Genomic DNA, 18,133 nt, shown 5'->3' with positions numbered 1-18,133 from the left:
GTAAGGACACATAAGGAATACACACATGTGATTAGTTTTTATAATTTTTGTATATTTTTACCTTTTTTTTTTGAGTTAAATTCAATATTGAAATCTTACCACAGAAAAAGCTATAAAGAAGGTACCGTAAAAAATCGGACAATGACAATCTGACATTTATATTTAAATCCTTCCAACCTAATTGAATCATCTGTTTGGATATGACTTGAACTATTGTGACAAGGCTTTCAGCAGAAGATTTTAAACTTGGGTTTTTTTTTTTTTAAATAATATCAAAAGTCAATCAAAAATCTATTAACATTTTGGAGAAAGGAAAAAGACAAAACTAGTAGACGTACATTTAAGAATTACACAAAATAAATAATGTGGAAATTTAGACTCTATGATAAATATCCTTTGCCTAATTGGATTGCTGCTGATGCGGTTGGCTTTGCTGCTGCTGCTCCCGACTGAAGTAAGGAGCAGTATTTGGAGTGAGCAATGTGTGACAGATATCACAGACTCGGGCAACACGTTTCCGTGGTCCTGATGGCACCGTTTTTGTTAAACATTTATCGCAGTAGATGTGGCCGCAATGGCGGCAATGAATTTTCCGCACCATAACCGTAAATCCAGCATTACACGTCGGACAATTGTTCACGTCGTCGTCGTCCTGCCAGCGTACTTCCGTATCGGCGTGCCGAAGCTCTTCCAGGGACATCTACAATAGATTATTAAATCCAAATATTATACAAGATTTATAAAATTAAAGTTTCCTATTTTCTTCATACTTGTAGCGTTTGTGATAATTTTACAAAATCTTTTTGCACTGTTTCCATTGTAGAGAGCTCCTCTTGCAAGGTTTTTATTTTACTTTTATATTCGACATTTGCTTTTGAAAGCTTTTCCTAAATAAACAATATAATATTTAATTGTGACGCAAATTTGCAGGATAATTTACTGATTTCTAACTTACATTGGAGTCCTGTAACTCTATGATTTCTACACGGCAATCGGACAACTGTTTATTCAGCTCAGCCTCCTTGCGTTCCAATTGGGTTTTCGTTGTCTCATAGGCTTGAACTGTGACCAAATGCTCGGTAACACGATCTCTGCAATAAAAAAAAAAAGAACTTGGGCATTTTTTTCACTTTTTTAATAACGGGAGAACTTACTGTAGCGACTTAATATCTAATTGCATCTTCCTCTTGTATGCCCTTCGCTCGTTGTTGCTTTCTTCCAGCTGGGCCCTTAGAATTTGAATCTCATCCAGCGAGCTAACGCACTTTTGCTTTTCATATTCGCTGCTTACTCGAGCCTGGATCAATTCGCTCTGTTGGCGGAGCATCAGCTCGTGCAGTTCCACAACTGTATTGGGCAGATTTATGTTTTGATTCTCAATCTCTTCGGATGTCGCCAAATAGCGCCCAGACAAAAAATCATTATCCGCCTGCAATGTTTCCAGCTGCTTGTTAACACGTTCCCGGTCATCGGTAACGCGTTGCAATTGTCGATTAACTTCATCCTTGGTCTCCAGGAACCTCTGTTGCATATCCAAAAGCAGCTGCTCTTGGGTCTTTGCTTGTTCACGTAGACTCTGTACCTCGGTTTTGTGGGCCTCTCGCTTTTCCTGCCATTGATCTTCGAGATCTTTCCTCAGCGCTGCCTCTTTGGTCAAAGTTTCGCGCGACTCGACAAGTTGCCTCTGCAACAAATCGATTTGCTTTTGTTGCCGCTTCACTTGCAAGCTCACTTCTTCGGTTTTCTTTTCAGCCGTAATGCACGACTCACAAGAGCTGTCAGCTAGTTCCATTGATGTGGACTGGTGTATGGGCAAGGACTCGTCGTGAATGCTCGGCTTTGACTGCAGCTGTTCATCTTGTTCTCGCAATTTCTCCTTCAACGCCTTCATTTCTTCTTGTAGCTGCTCGACTATGGAATGTAGCATTTCTGCATCTTCAGAGGCCTGTAGGAGATCACTTTGTTAAGAGAATCGAAACATCTGGGAACATCTGTTGGACTTACATATTGCTTACTATTGGCTGGCTTCCCCCTTGGATGATCATCATCCGCCTGGAAGCTGCTGTTCAAAGAGTCGCTACCTAATTTTCGCACCGAGCCCAAAGTTTTTTTCACTTGATTCAGTACTTGAGGAGCCAGCCCACTACCTACTGATGATTCCGACTGTTGCTGCAGTTGTAGCTGCTGCTGTTGATATTTGATTAGCTCTAATTTAATGCGTTCTAGCTCGCTTTTGTAGTTAGATGACTCTTCGATGGTGTCCTGCACAAGCTGTTGCAGGGAGGATATCTCCTCCTGTGCCTTAAAGTCCCTCATCCGCAGTTCATTCTCCGACTTTAGATCCGCTACCATTATGTGTGTCTTGAGTTCGTCCATTTCCATTTGCAATTGCTTTCGTTCGGCCATACACTGACTCAATTCCAGCTCCTTCTGCATAAACAATTCCCTCATCTTGGCTCTCTGGACATTAAATTCATTTTGCAGTTTACGCATCTCACTCGTAGCGTCATCTTCACCTTCACCTGGAAAAGTAGCAACTTAAAAAATAGACAATGTGGATCGGTCACTGGTCTTACCGTTAGTAGGGCCTGCGGATTCCGTCATTTTGGTCTCATTCTCTTCCATTTTTATTATATTTTATTTTCAGATTCCAGAATCACTGCCCAACAACAGTGTTACCGGATGCGGGTTAATAACAATTGATATCGACGGCGTTGCCGTACTAATATCACATCAAAACTTGGAGTTTTAAAACAACATTTAAATTCAGTGATTACTGCAATTTTAGTCCACTTAACGTGTGATTAAATAGATAGTAAGTGACTGTTTAAACATAATTTCAAGTTTTAAATATTGTGATATAATTTAATATTATTTTTATAATTTTCTTTCTTTTACTGTCGTAAAAACTGTAAAATAATGAAAACCTTAATTACCATTCTTATCTATTAATTAGCTACTAATCTTGAATGAACGACGCCCATAGACGCCCCATGATCACGAATATATAACAAAAGCTGCCGAATTTTTGACCGCTGGCAGGAGATGTCAAAGAAATTTGAAATTTGTTAACCTAGTGATGTGGCTTAGAAAATTCATACATATGTAGACAAACTTTAAAGTTTTTTGTTGGTTTATGCAATTCAGATTGATATACAATCAATCTAAAATCACTTTGTTAAATTTTACTTTTCTAGTAATATCAATGTTCTTCTCTTCTTCTATGCTAGGAAAAATGTCCGCTTGGCGGAGCTGTCCGCGACTAAAGCTTTTTTATATTCCTTGCTTGAGGATATAGACTTCTTCTCCGCGATACAATCATCTGAATTTTATATGTACATATGTATGTATGTACATACATAAGTTATTTATTTGATGTGCTAGTATTATATGGCCAGCACTTTTTAAAATCTACAAAATAAAAATCAGCATTTAGTCTTATATAGTCCAAGATTAATTTATTGTAACATCAAATAATTTGCGTATTTTTTCAGTTCGGAAAATTAAAAAAAGGCCCTAATGACGCTAAGAAAAATTTCTTCCTCAGCATCCACATATTAATCTAGAAATCGTTGCATTCACTTGTAGGAGTTTTGTTATCATTTAGTTGATAAGTAAGTTCTTCCGTGTAATTTAGCATAACAAAAATCAGCTGTTTCTATCCATAGCGTGCGAGCGAAACGGCAACATGTTATCGCCGGCGGTGGCAATAAGTATCTTCGCGTTATCGTTAGCGTTGCCAGATGCTCGATGTTGGCAACATCTGTTTCGCACATGTTTTTTTTCCAAATTGTTGATAAATGCGTAAAATCTCGTAGAGGAATCGACTAAAAATGGTAAGATTTGGACGATAATAAAGAGGTCAACATGCTTTTAAATATTTGTCACTAACTTTATCAGGGCAAGGGAAAGAAAGCTTACATTGATCGGAAGAAAGCCGTCACATTTCACCTCGTACATCGGAGTCAACATGACCCTTTGGTGACTGATGAGAATGCTCCGCAGAGAGTGCTTTTGGAGGCTGGGGCCAGACAAAAACCATCGCAAAGTGAAACCCCCATTGATCCTGGTAAGAAGCAGGAGGAGCTGAAGAAATATGGCATTCACTTCGATGATGACTACGATTACATGCAACACTTGAAGAAGCGCGAGAATGATGTCGTCTGGGAGTACATGGAGAATCCGAATCAGGCAAAGAAACGGCAGGGCGATGAGTTGCCCTCGTCATCAACTGCTCCCAAGCTCCAGTTGCCTAGTTCGGTGTTTGCCAGTGAATTTGAGGAATCTGAGGGCATGCTGAATAAGGCAGCTCCACAGTCGCTACGTCTAGACTGGGACCCAGACGTTATGGCTGCTCTCGATAGTGATTGTGAGAACGATAATGAGGATTTGGAAGATGATTTTGTGGCGCAGGCCATGGGCGATGACGACGACGATGATGATTATAGTGATTATGAGGAGGGGGATGACGATGATGATATGGAAATCGATTCGGACAATCTAAATGAAGATGAAAACGAGGAAGAGCTGATGGACCGGCTAGCTCCGTTAATGCGTGAACGAAGATTCGATGACGAGGAAGTCAAGTCTCGATTTACTGAATACTCCATGTCTTCCAGTGTCATTCGCCGCAATGATCAACTATCTTTGTTGGACGATCGCTTTGAAAAGTTTTACGCATCCTACGATGATCCCGAGCTGGGGGATCTGTCTTTGGAGGATATTGAAGGCAATTGGCACCAGAAACATCCCGTGGTCATGCAATGCTTCCAGGAATTCAAGAAGAAAGACAAAACACTGGAATACAATAAGGAATGGGATCGAGAACGTATTGAAAAGTATCGCAATGTGGTAGATGGTGAACAAGATCCAACTGATGAGCTGGTCGACTATGAAGTGAATGATCCCAAAGAGAAGAAATGGGATTGTGAGTCTATTTTGTCCACCTACTCGAATTGTTATAATCATCCCAAGTTAATTGATGAGCCGCGACGTAGTCGGCGCTCCAGTTCAAGCACAAACGCGGCCCCCATTCAGATAGATCCAAAAACTGGTCTACCCACAAATGTCTTACGCGGTGGCGTTGATGGCCAATTGACGGCCAAGGCCCTGGCCAATTTGGACGACAGTTCACCAAATGCAACTGGTCCCAAATCTCTTTGTGCAAAATCTGTCCTCTCTACACTGAGCGTCCTGTCCATACGACCAAAAGACGAGACGCCCGAGGAGAAAAAGGAAAGAAAACGTCTAATTAAAGACTATAGACAGGAACGTCGCATCGAGCGAAAAGCCAATACAGAAGCCTTTAAGGAGGAGAAGAAACGGCAGACCCATGTTAAGATCAATCAACGTACGAACCAACAGGGTTCAACAATTGTCTAGTTATACATCATTTCACTAGGTTTAAATTTGAATTGCATAAACTAATATTTACATTAAAGTGTAAACATGTCCTTTCCTCTCTAACTGAGCCTGTTTGTGTGTCTACCATATGGCAAGGGCACGTGCCACGTGACCACCATTTTCCGGTCCTCTTAACTGCTCATTAACCCTCACCATAGATGAGCAATGCCCCATCCCATTCAAACTGTTGCTTGTAATCAGAGCGAAAAAATCGCAAAATTATAGGGATCAGAATGTTTGTGATTTGTTGTTGCTGCTCCTACTATTGAACTTGGATCAACGTTGGCTGGCGTCACCAGTGTCAGTTGGCCATTAATCAACATGGTTGCCCCCATCCCCAACGCGAGTTCCGTCGACTTGCGTGCTTAAACAGAATAGGAAGACAAAAGCAAAACAAATGCGGGAAAACTCAACAAAGTCACTGAATCAGTTGGAATACCCTTTAAGTGCCCCACATTGTAGTTATACAAAAGAAATCTTTTGGATAAGATATTATTTGGATTGGAAATGAAATTAAATCAATTATTAAACATGTACAGTATATTTTTCTTTAACGTCTTGTCTTATTTTTCAGTTTCATTTAGCGTTAGTCAAGTGACTTTACATACTCTATTGTAATGACAATTAAACGTCGGCTTGGCGGTATATACATACATACATATAGACGCGGCGTTTCCACGCAACAATTAGCTCCAACTCTAGAAACTGTCTGCAACAGGGAGTCAATGACGGTGCCGTCCACAGGCTGGGCGAATTGCTAACAAGGCTTCCAACGAAATCAACATTAGCGAGGAAGCATTTCAAATAAAAATAAAATTCACTTTGTTGTCGTTGTCATTGTTATTGTTTTCAGTTTGCCATTTTGGCAAACTAACAAACAAAATGTCATAACAAAATGGCGTTCCGTTCACTGCCTTAAAAACCCCCCGCATTCAATGTGATGGATGCCAATTTACCTTAACTTTGTATACAACACAGGTGTCTACACACACACATACCACGAACTATAGGATAGTCTGTATGTACGTACATACGTACTTAGTCCTAGAAACGCGATTTGTATTTGCATTGGCCATATGTACATACTTATATTGTGTGTGTAGAAATTTCCCACGAGATTTGATTGTATGGGAGGCATGGGTCACCATTTCCAGGTCTAACGTTCAGCGTGTGGAAGGAAGGTCTCGGGCCTAGACCTAGCTCTGCAATAGGTATACTAGCTAGCTATGTAGCTAGACAGCTATCCGCTTACACTCCGTTATATCACAATTGTTGGCAGTTGTTTAGTGTTTTGGTTATTTTGTGGAAATTTCAAGTCAAATTGCATGCATTTCATTGGAAAAACCGACGTCAATCAGAGGTCAAAGAAGGAAAAGGTGCACGCACACACGATTCCTTTTTCGAACCTTTGACAAAATCTATGCAAATAGAGAGCATTCAGTTAAATTATATTAATAAACTCTAAGTATACAAAATAAACAACAAAAAGAAATGAAAAATGAAATAATTAAACAAAAATCCCTGAGTATTTCCAACCGTACCGAACCCAACACCAATTTGCCAGGCTCGCATGTTTCCCAGAGCACGGCCGACACTAACTTCTCTCCTTGTAAATGGAAACCCCGTTACAGTTGTCGTGCCTGGGCCTTCATTGAACGTGAACGTTGGCGTCGATTTTACTGGGAGGGAGGGGGTTCTTTTTTTTACAATTTTCTGTTTCTTTTTTTTTTGTATTAAAGTGGCAGAGCAAGAAATTCGCGTATTTGCAGTTCAGTTTTAGTCACTGAGCGAAGGCGAACGGATACGGAGTACGGAACACGAAGGCGCGTCGGCCCCAAAGGCGGTAATCCATCATCCCCTCGTCTCGACTCCTAGAGAGTAGTAATACCAAAGTTTTGGAATTTGGATTAGCGTGGGGAAAAAAAAGCGTAAAACTCGTGTTAGTCCGAACCGAAAACGACACCATCAACTCGAATAGTTAACTACATAATTACTATAATTGCCCAACACACACGCACACACACACACACATAATTGACCTACCTAAATCGTGTCAACTATGACGGCAATAAAAAAAATTCAAAACGGATGTTTTCCAAATGTTAAATAATCGAATGGATAAAATGAATCTCTTCTAAAATCAATTAATATTAATCTAGATTTTAAACTTTGAACTAAACCGCTGAAAGTCAACAACTGGAATTAATATTAATGCATTTTTTAATTCAATTAGTGATGAATTAATGCAAACATTTAAATATTTAGTTTGTGACTCTACTGGAAACTGGAAACATACATATGTACATATATGTTCATACATATATCATATCTGAACGAAAAGTATCTCAGAATTTGAAACAAAATAATGTCACACTATGTACAGACTTGAGAGCTTAGCCGGATATGGTTCATCTGGCGATCTGGAAGTGAAATTTTTAATTTGAAATGCAAAAATAAAAGAGAGAGAGAAGACAGAAAACAAAAAGAAAATAGTTCCATTGCCATTGTCATTGTCAAGATCTAGCTGAGAAGTGTCAGAGAGATAGATGGCAAAGAAGGGGGAAGAGCAATAAGCGCAAATTTATAGATAATGGAATCAGCTTGGTCCAGTTACTACCAGGAAGTTTGAAATTAAAGATTCTTGTGGATAAGCATTCCTCCTCTTTCTCTCTCTCCCTCCCACTCTCTGTGTATAGGTAACATTTTGGAAATCTTACTTGATGTATTTACAAAATGTAAGCTTTAAAATAAAATTGGCACGCGATTCAATTGAATCTTAGCTGGAAGTGTGGACAAGCCTGAGGGCAATTACGAACACACACACACATACATATATATAAGTCGTACGCGACCGTCTGTCCAGCGAAACGAGCTCATCTCTCTTTGGATTGATATCAGTTTACGACCGCAATACGCAAATTTATGCCTCCCACACACCCACAACACACGGCTGTGGGAAACGGAATCTTCGTCCGTATCAAACAGACACATCACATCTTTATCTAGATGAGCACACTTTTGCCTAACCATCCAAAAGGTTCACTTCTCATTGTTTATTCGAGTTCAGAGCTTAAACGAAGCGTGACAAATTTATTTACCCACTATACTAGGACCATATGTATGTATGTACATATACGTGTATGATCCTGTCCGGTTTTATGTTTAGTGTTGAAGTGTTTGTGTCCTTTTTGTTGGTCAAGTGAAAGTCAAGTGTCCAAGAAATAAGCAACGAAAATCGAAATATGGTTGAATCAATATCAATATGATAATAGTCGTGTTACAGAATCCAACAGAGCAATAAAACAAAACCGAATAATGAAATTCCCACGTCGATGTAAAGTGAGATGATTTGAGTGAATTTCGATTTAAGCTTTTTCCCCCAGTTCCTTTGCCCTTCCCCCCAAAACAAAATGCTTGACAAATTCAAGACAAGGGCAATAGTAACATTTGGCTTGGGATTCATATTTATGTGGTAAGTGAAATAGAAAATATAATGCAAAATTATCGATCTATAATCAAAGAATTTATGAATAACTACGATGAGGGTGGGGAGGGGGGCCTCCAAAAGAACATGAAAAGAAAAGAAGCTACAATTTGCAATCAAGGTCAAACGAATCACGGCATCGAATTACTCTGAAAGAGAAACAGAAACAAAAACAAAAACGCCAAAGCAAAACGGATTCGGCTTTTGGCATAAAAACAGACAAAGTATGAAATCCTTTTTGCCCTAGACAAAAGGACCCCCGTGCACGTACAGGGATACTAACATGAAGCAAGTTAATTTCCAATTCAGACTTAAATTGACAAAGTTTGCAATAGTTGGCGAATTGCATGCGAATGTGAGGAGTGGGAGTGGATGGGATCCATTGCATATTTGTTTGCTACCATTCTTTCGGTTCTTGCTCATTTTGCAGGTTAGGAGCACATGGAGCCACGGAAGCCCACGTAAACTATACAGCTAAGCCGCGAGTGGTTCTTCCACCTAATTATGTCAAGGGTAAGTTTTTGAATTTCTCTTCACTACTTTTTTCCACTTTCTTTTTTGTTTGTTTGAACAATTGCTTCACTTACCTTCTTAAAAGGTGTCTGCTGTCTGTTTTTATTAAGCTCGTGTTTTATTTTTTTAATTCTATGGAAATTTTTGTTTGCACCATGGAATGAAACCACCAATCCTGGCGGCAAAAGGATATGGATATGCGTGTTGGATTTGTTTGATTTTTCACCTCCTTTCATTGTGACGCAAAAAAATTCTGTTCACTCTAACATACATATAGTACTTTGACGTCATGCAGCGATCGATTAAAACCCGAAACTAACTAACAAATTTGTTGTTTCTCAAAGCGAGTTAGTAACTTCATATGTATGTCAATTAACTGTCATTTGTTCGAATAAGTTTTTGCAAAGGTTGCAAATTCATTCAAAAACTACAATATTTTCGATTCGATCGAACTAATTTGCAATTTTGGCAAGTTTGCTACCAGCAATCTTGTTTGGCCATTTAAGCTAATCAACACCTTTAGTTTTATCGATTTTCGTTGTGTAATTACGCATATTAAAGCCACAATCTGCCCCTGAACTTGAGGTGGGTTCTATGTGTGTGTGTGTGGAGGTGTTTCCGTTTTTTAAAGACCCCGAAACTCCGACGTCTCCAACCGTTCAGACACTATTTTAGCCAGCACGAAAATGAATTTGTGCACGAAACATTTGGTTAGGGCCATTTGTTTTATTTTCGCCGAGAATAAGATTTTCCGATATTATTTATGCATGTATATAGAGTTCACACCACATAACCATTACCATAACAATAACCATTGAAATGTAAATGTTGATTGGCCCTTTATCTCCTTTTTTTATCTTACAGAAATACGCCCGCCCTCGAAGAAGGGCTCCCCAGTGATAGTAGACTTTAGCATATTTGTCGTAGATATTAACTCAATTAATGTAGAGGATATGGACTTTAGGTAAGTGAATGACCTGAGATTGCGGATATGGAATAATCATAATGTGGTTAGCAATACAATCTACATTTTCAGAGTAGACATGTTTATACATCAGCGCTGGCTCGAGTCGCGTTTGGAGATACCCGATGATATATTCGAGGAGGGCGATGACTATGTTACTTTACTTCCAGAAGTATTTGAAAATTTTTGGCAGCCCGATCCATATTTCCTCAATTCAAAAATAGCCGGTATGTTTAAGTGTTGTAACTATGTCCTGTTTCTGACTAAGAAATAATGATCCGCTTGCACTTACTTGTCTCTTCACCGAAATTTTGTGTGTGCATTTGAAATCTGATGTATATAGAGTGATAAATTAATTTTCGTATATTTATCCATTGTTTTTTTTAATTTATCGTTGTTTTTTTTTTTTTTTTTTTGTACTAACCAATCCATTTCAAAACGAAAATAACTAAACAAACAATGCAAACTTCTACCTAGGATATGGAAGTCCATATGTTGCGTCCACCTCTCTGCTACGCAATAAGGGTGAAAGAGATTCGAAAAACTTTCATCTAGACAAAACTTTAAGTATACCTACCCAGAAACTAAACACATCTAAAATCAAATCAATTTACAAAAATTTTCAAAAAGTATATAGAATGTGTGTTTTTGCGTTTTTGCCATAGACCATGCGACGACATTCAATCTCAATTCGAAAATCAAAGCAGACATACGCATATCATATGTATTCTGTTCAATACTCTGTCCAAAAAGCATTTATCGAGATATGGATTCTCTGTGTATATACAAAGCACTCAGTCCCCTTCCCCTCTCATAACCATTTTCAAAGTAGTTTGAACAAAGCATTAATCGCTCAATGTCATTATGAGTAAATGGTTTCCTTAAATTTTAAGATATGCTGTGATAGAGCTAAGGCTCAAAAGGTCATTAGAAACGTGTACTTGATTTTTGTCCTAGTCGAATCTCTTCTCTAAGGAGTTGGAATTTTGATTAAATGGTCATATCTTAAAAGTTAAGTGGCTCCTCACGGCATTGAAAAGATATTTAACGATAAACCAAGTACTAAAAATACAACCAGATAGATTTTTGAAATTGAAATTCATTGCTCATTCTCTCTCTCTCGCTCCTTCTCTGTCTCTCTCACGTTGTGTTACACAAGTGCATAGATGCAATGTACATCAAGGGTCTAACTGACCATTAGCTGCACGAAAACCATAACCATACCCACTTGCAAGGCCATGGTCAATTTGACACCTGCCGACACCCACACCCACAACCCACCCAACCACACCCTGCTCCTCTATTCCCGCTGTACTTACTCCGATTGTTATTGTTGAAAATTCGCAGTGATAAGATCTCGCCTTGGCTTAATGGTTTTACTTTTGTTGTTTTTTTTTGGTTTTGTTGCTATTTCCATTGTCAACACCCACCGAAAATCGATTGAGTCGAGAAATTCACCTCAGCTCTCGATTTTTGGATAGGGTATGATGATGATGGAGCGCTTAATTAAAGTCCTAAGCAGAAACACCTAAAACCACTTCCTCAATCAGATTGCAAAATGAGTGACTTCCCAATGCCAATTCTATAGTTCTAATCCGAAATCACTTTGTTCCGCATCTCTGCAACGTCTTCTCGATGTCTTTTCGTTGTAGAAATAGCCACATTGACGCACAAGTTCACGTCGGTGACGTTGTACAAGAACAAGACGGTAAGATATGCTGCCCGGATGCACGCGATCATAGCCTGTCAAATGGAATTTCAACTCTACCCCATGGACATTCAAGTGTGTCCCATCTACATAGAGAGCTGTAGGTTCCGACAAATTGTAGCCTATCCCTTCCCATGATATATGTATGTATGTGTGTGTATTTTGCAGTTTCGTCCAACAATCAAAAGGTCAAACTACGATGGTCAGATTCCGGAGTCACGCTCAATCCGGAATTAAAACTCTTGCAATACAATCTCGGTCAACCGCTGGAATTGGAGGAGAGCGATGGCTATATGCCAGAGAAAGTAGGAAATTTCTCTCGGCTCACCGTATACTTCCGATTTGAGCGACAAATCGGTCATCACTTAATCCAGACTTTCGCACCCTCATCGCTGGTGGTAATGCTATCGTGGTTCAGTTTCTGGCTGGGCTTGGATGCAATTCCAGGACGGGTTACTTTGCTAGTGACCTGCATGCTGACACTGGTCACCATGTTCACAGGAGCGGACATTCCGCCTGTGGCATATGTGAAGGTAAACTGAATTATGCAAAAGATTAAACTGGTCGAGAGATAAATAGAAATGATCGATTGCGACTTCCAGGCTCTGGATCTATGGATGGCTGGTTGTATGCTCTCCGTGTTCGCTGCCCTGGCCGAATTTGTTGTGGTCAAAGTCCTGGATGTCCAGTATCAGTACCAGGTGAATCGAATACCCAAGGTACTGCCCATGGTAAGGCAGCCAAAGAAATATTTCGCTTTAATAAATAATATTCTATAAACTGAACGCAGCGCATAAGCAACATGGAGAAGGGTCAATGTGCAACGGTGGCCAGCTGGGAGGGCGGAGCAGTGCGGTCACGTAAAGCCACCCAAACGCCTACAACACCGGGACAGGTAAGTCGAGTTGATTAAGAAACTCATACACCTGTTTTTGCCGCAATTTCAATTTCTTAGACCTCGCTTCAGGGCAATGGAGGACCGCCAAAACCGGCCAGACGCCAGAGTCTTCTATCCGTGGCCTGGACGGACACGGATACGGGGGTGGAGAAGATCATGTGGCGTGAGATCGATAAGGTTTCAAGAGCCGTTTTTCCCATACTCTTTTTCGTTTTCGTACTTCTGTATTGGCCTATTTTGCTCATGAAGTCCTCCTAGGATTTGGGGAGTTCAAGACTACATATGTCTGGACTCCGTTAAAAAATGAAATTACCGTGATGATGGGAAGATGATCAAGGATACAAACAAGAAATGTGCAATATCAAAGATTTAAAGTACAAGCTATCTAATTGCCTGTGTATATAATATATATTATATTATATACTACATAAGTAAATGTAAAGATAATGGAGCATTATATTGACAATTGCTCACAACGAGAAAGAGATTTGTTATACTCTAGCTTTTTCTTTTTCCATTAACAATGAATGAACGATTCCTTTAAGCCGTCGTGTACATACTTACTGCTCTAAGAAGCTATAGAATTCTTGTTCATATTTGAATCGCGATTCACCTCGCTTCTGCTACCAATATGTAATGGCTAATAACAATATATTTTATATACATATATCTTTATCAAAGTATGATTATTTCATTTAAATTAGGGAAAACCACACTGTGCTAGTTGACAATAACCCTAAGTGTATATCTTTAGGATTGGTTCTTAACAAACACACACACACACACACACACACAGAGAGTCACGAAATTTTCGTTTCTAAGCTTAAGCAACAAATCAGAATCAGCCAGTGAAACAATTAATTGGTGCTTTAAATGAAAAAACAATAATAATAGTACTATTTATATACTAAAGCTAAGCACAATATTTGATTTTGAATTGTACATACCTACAAAATAATGGAAATACAAATAAATGCTTTTTAGAAAACTTTACATACATAATGAGAGATATTAATGTTATTAAAATATAAGCAAAAACTTTTAGAGCTGTGGCTTTTATATAATTACCTGTAGTTCAAATAGCGCACATCAGGAGAAAAAGTAAAAACAAAGTTTATATTTACATGTAAATATATTGAATTTAAACTACTAAAATATATACTATATGATTATATATATCGATTTTACAATTATATCTGCTACACCAAGAAGAATAGGTTGATATCGATACATACATATATTTTTTCATCTTTTAAGTTATTGTTATTGACAAAGCTTTAAATTTATCTTAATAAAAATATTGCATATATTTACTCATATATACAACATTTAATTATGCGTCTTCGTCTTCTTCTTCTTCCTGGTCAGTTTCATCGCTCACATTATCTTCGTCAAATTGGACTTGCATTGCTTCATCTTCTTGTGTTCGTATGAGCAACATTTCATCGTCACTGTCCTCCTCGCTTGGAGCAGTGTCCTTGCCCTCATTCTGTTTCTCTCTTCTGTCGGCATTATTCAACAAAACCTTCAGAGTGTATTTATTATAGTCGCAGCTGAAAATGCAATTCAATTTTTATATTTTAAAATTAAAACGATTTAACATTAATCTATCTAGGTAACTCGGCACGCACATTTTATTGAGCATTTCGTATTTCCTGGACATGCTCTCGTGAAGGGCTAGCAAACCTGTGTGCTGGAAAACACCATCGCGATTTCCATGTGCGGTCAACAAGCAGCAACTCCATTGCATATAGAACTCAATGTGGGGCGTTGTTTGAAGCTGTCGGGCCAAGAATTGCATCAATCGCTGGGCAAACTCTGGCGACAGATCGGCACAGAGCAATTCGACTGCAAGGAGAGAGAGAAAAGTGAAAGATTGACATGGATTTGAATATGCATGCAATGCAGGCACGTGCTGCCAAATGGCCATAAATTTGCATACTATATTTACGAGTATATGCAGTTGGCTGAGTTGGCTTTGGGTAGAGGTTATTAACCAAGGCAGGGCATGCTACCCGGAGAAACCTTGAAACTGTTTATTAACAACCAACCACCAGCAACATTTGCAGGCGCAAATTTGCACATTCGATCGGAAAATGGAGTCAGGGTAATGGAGTACAGCGGCGGCTATTTTTAGACCCCCCCATGAAGGTTGCCCGAATTCTTTTTTTTTTTTTAACTTTACTTACTATCTCTGTAAGGGACACGCTCTAGCACTAAGGCTATCAAATTGGGTTCATTTAGTTTCAAGGACATAACCAAGGCCTTTGAATAGTCCAGCTTTCGGAGAGCCTGATGTGCAGCTTTCGGAGTGACCTCCAAGGACAAATCAAATGGATCGAAGACAACGCCTAAAATGAAGAAAATAAAATGTAATTAACAATTTACAATATTTCACATTGGAATTCGTACCTTTGTCCAAGGCATATACACAAAGTCCTTCTGTGCCAGCTGCAGCAAACGCCTGTCCAGTCGGTGAGAATTTCACAGCGAAAACTCTGATTTCCGGCTGAAAACGTCGAGACGACATGTCGCCTTTACGAACTCCTGGCAATCGAATGGCCACTTTTTGATTGTCTAATTCCTCACGTTGTTCCACCAGGCTCATGTTGCCAAATTCACTCATATGCTTGCGACTGATGAAATCCTTTAATGGAAAAGCCCATATTAAAGGCATAATCAAATTATTGTTTAAAGAAATCTCACATTTAGCCCATCTAAGCTGTAATTCTGAGTAATTTGGAATTTCTTGAGAAGAATGGCTTCCCTCACATGGTAGATGCAAATGTACGGCGACTTGCCGGCAGCTAAAATGCATTCTCCATCAGCTGAATACTCAATAGTGGAGAAGTAACTGAAATAAAATACAAAAACTTTTATATTAAGTTTAAGTGGAAATCTATTGTATCTTACTTGGCCTGAGCATTCTTTTCGGCTGTTATAATATCCGTTTCGAGACGTCCACTGCTAAGATCCTTTTGTCCTTCAATAGTTACCAATTGTGTAGCAGATTTGACGTCAAATATCGTAATATTTCCACTTAAAATGGCAACGGCAACCTGAAAAAGATTTGCAAAAGTGTAAAATCAGTTTTACTGAGAAGTTTAGTAGACTTTTGTCTTGCCTCTTCTCCATTCGGACTAAATGCCACACATGTAACGTCCACCAGGGCATCGATGGTTTCATGCTCACTATTGCTTTCCAAACAATTCCAAATCTTGATTGTCTTATCCCAGGAGCCAGATACCAATGTGGTAGAAGTGGCTACTGGAGAAAAGGCCAAAGAGGAAACTGGACCCTCATGTCCGCTGATAATCTCCAATAACTTGCCCGTCTTCACGGACCACAAATAGATCTCAAAGATATCCTGACCACCGGCTACAACCAGTTCGCCTGAATAGTCTACAGCCACACAGGCAAATTGAGCTGGATTGGGAGAGGTGAACGTTCGAAAATTTCGATATCTAGGAATATATATGTATTAGCATAAGAGTTAAAGATATTTCCACACCTGTCTACCTGGTTATGTCAAATGCTCGCACAGTACCATCCAAAGAACTGCTCACTAAAAACTTTTTGTTACGGCTAAACTGTACGCCGGTCACTCCGCTTGTATGCTCACTGAAGGTAACAAAACAGAAACTATTCTGTGTATTCCACAGTTTTACCTTTGAGTCTTCGCCTCCGGTGGCAATGTACTGACCATCAGACGAGTATGCTATGCAAATCATTTCACTGCTGTGGCCCTGTTGTTTCATTATATACTGTTCACTTTGCCATTCCCACACTAGAAGTTGACCAATCTCTCGGGAAGCGAGTGCCACCCAATCTCCAGTGCAATTAAAAAGAGCGGCCGAGATGGGATAGTCGGAAATGCTCAGTGAATGAATCATGTTCACATCAGGCAATTCGTACAGATAGAAGGCGCCAGTGCTAAATGCCGTGACCAGGACTTTGGTTTTTCGATTGTAGTTGGCGGCAGTTAGAACAGCATCCCGTTGTTCCTTACGTGGCTCATTGGCCAAATAATGGCGAGCCAACTTTTTATACAAGAAAGGATGAGTTTTCTTCACGTCTTCGTCTCCAAGTTCATTCAGATCACCTAGAACACCTGACGAATCTGTCTGTGCTTTTTCAACAGCGTTTTCAACATCATCTTCAGATTCATTATCCGAGTCTTTGGATTTCTTGTTCTTCTTAGCTTTTGTAGGTTTTTCATCTTCTTCTAAGTCCGATGGCGCCAAGGAGCATTCCCAAAGGCACAATTGCCCATTTCGACTTATCGTATTCAAGTGGAAACTATTGGCCTCAAAGAAACAGGCGACAATGGCATCCGTGTGCCCACTTATATTGTACGTTCGGAAATTTCTCATATAATTGACGCCACATATTTTGGTGGAACTATCTCGACACCCAATGGCAAGCAGTTTTGAATCTGATGACCAATCCAACCAGGTAATGTCATCATAGCCACCTATGAAGCTTCTTTTCAGAACAAATGGATTGTATTCGCCTGTGATTTCTCCGGGCGAACAGAATATCAACACCAAATTTTCGCGGGCAACAGCAAAGTATTGACCATTCGGACTAAAACAAATACACTGCACACCGGTCTGGAACTTGTGGCGATGTATCACCGTACAGGAAACCATACTGATCAATTGGGCCTGGCCCTGCTCGTTGACAGCAATTAAAAGACTTCCATCCGGGGACAGGGCGATATTTGTGTAATTGTATCGTGACTCCAGGCTCAAAGTTCGAGACTTGTTGCTATAATGGAAATTATGAAGCTCTCTTTGTTTATATAACGTTTTAATCCACTTACTTCTTAAGATCATACACAGTTATTCTGTTGCCCACAGGACTAATGACTGAATTTCCATCTGGCGTGAACACCAAGTTGCCATTGCGGTATATTGTGCCCAACAAGTTCGAAAACTGTAAAAATTTAGACTGATTAATTCTGCCTGAAATTTAATTGATTACTTACTTTATATGAAAACTTCATGGTGTTGGTGTTTTGCAATTTTAAATTGCAGTTGAAATTATAAACAAACCGCACGTGTTGATATCCAGTATGGCCATATCGCTGAAATTATTCACACTATCGAATTTCGATTCTCAGTACAGTGAAAACTCTTTCTCAGCAACAGTCGGTCCAAG

At 39.4% G+C, this 18,133-nt stretch overlaps 4 protein-coding genes across 13 annotated transcripts; 2 read left to right on the top strand and 2 right to left on the bottom strand.

Moving 5' to 3' along the window:
* Nucleotides 1–31: 31 nt before the first annotated feature.
* On the bottom strand, nt 32–2,711 carry Rbpn-5 (Rabaptin-5). Of its 2 annotated transcripts, none has more exons than XM_068288195.1 (6): nt 2,577–2,711; nt 2,005–2,522; nt 1,155–1,945; nt 956–1,091; nt 771–887; nt 32–700 (listed from the first exon to the last, which is right to left on the bottom strand). In XM_068288195.1, exons 1-6 carry the CDS (start codon nt 2,623–2,625, stop codon nt 401–403), a joined length of 1,911 nt encoding a protein of 636 aa, XP_068144296.1. In that variant the 5' UTR covers nt 2,626–2,711; the 3' UTR covers nt 32–400. The 2 variants fall into 2 exon arrangements, with proteins under 2 accessions (XP_068144296.1, XP_068144297.1); XM_068288196.1 differs by having other exon boundaries at nt 2,005–2,516; nt 2,577–2,689.
* A 1,020-nt stretch (nt 2,712–3,731) lies between these two features.
* LTV1 (LTV1 ribosome biogenesis factor) lies at nt 3,732–5,937 on the top strand. The gene is made up of 2 exons (XM_068287640.1): nt 3,732–3,836; nt 3,901–5,937. The coding sequence occupies exons 1-2, from the start codon at nt 3,834–3,836 to the stop codon at nt 5,380–5,382; spliced, it is 1,485 nt and encodes a 494-aa protein (XP_068143741.1). The 5' UTR covers nt 3,732–3,833; the 3' UTR covers nt 5,383–5,937.
* A 1,253-nt stretch (nt 5,938–7,190) lies between these two features.
* alka (alkaliphile) lies at nt 7,191–14,298 on the top strand. Of its 9 annotated transcripts, none has more exons than XM_068288207.1 (11): nt 7,191–7,246; nt 8,687–8,875; nt 9,318–9,400; nt 10,265–10,364; nt 10,416–10,591; nt 10,842–10,931; nt 12,017–12,172; nt 12,241–12,605; nt 12,675–12,803; nt 12,863–12,967; nt 13,028–14,298. In XM_068288207.1, exons 2-11 carry the CDS (start codon nt 8,814–8,816, stop codon nt 13,226–13,228), a joined length of 1,467 nt encoding a protein of 488 aa, XP_068144308.1. In that variant the 5' UTR covers nt 7,191–7,246; nt 8,687–8,813; the 3' UTR covers nt 13,229–14,298. The 9 variants fall into 9 exon arrangements, with proteins under 9 accessions (XP_068144308.1, XP_068144307.1, XP_068144311.1 ...); XM_068288206.1 differs by having other exon boundaries at nt 7,198–7,342; nt 8,676–8,875; XM_068288210.1 differs by lacking the exon at nt 7,191–7,246 and having other exon boundaries at nt 8,344–8,875; nt 10,437–10,591.
* Nucleotides 14,084–18,082, bottom strand: LOC137575600 (periodic tryptophan protein 2 homolog). The gene is made up of 10 exons (XM_068288204.1): nt 17,961–18,082; nt 17,796–17,908; nt 16,490–17,740; nt 16,095–16,434; nt 15,884–16,029; nt 15,677–15,824; nt 15,383–15,617; nt 15,160–15,321; nt 14,602–14,818; nt 14,084–14,523 (listed from the first exon to the last, which is right to left on the bottom strand). Exons 1-10 carry the CDS (start codon nt 17,976–17,978, stop codon nt 14,304–14,306), a joined length of 2,850 nt encoding a protein of 949 aa, XP_068144305.1. The 5' UTR covers nt 17,979–18,082; the 3' UTR covers nt 14,084–14,303.
* Nucleotides 18,083–18,133: the final 51 nt, after the last annotated feature.

Source organism: Drosophila tropicalis, unplaced genomic scaffold, assembly GCF_018151085.1.
Source record: "Drosophila tropicalis isolate 14030-0801.00 unplaced genomic scaffold, ASM1815108v1 contig_573, whole genome shotgun sequence".
Taxonomy (NCBI): domain Eukaryota; kingdom Metazoa; phylum Arthropoda; class Insecta; order Diptera; family Drosophilidae; genus Drosophila; species Drosophila tropicalis.
This window is presented reverse-complemented; position numbering and strand designations above follow the sequence as displayed.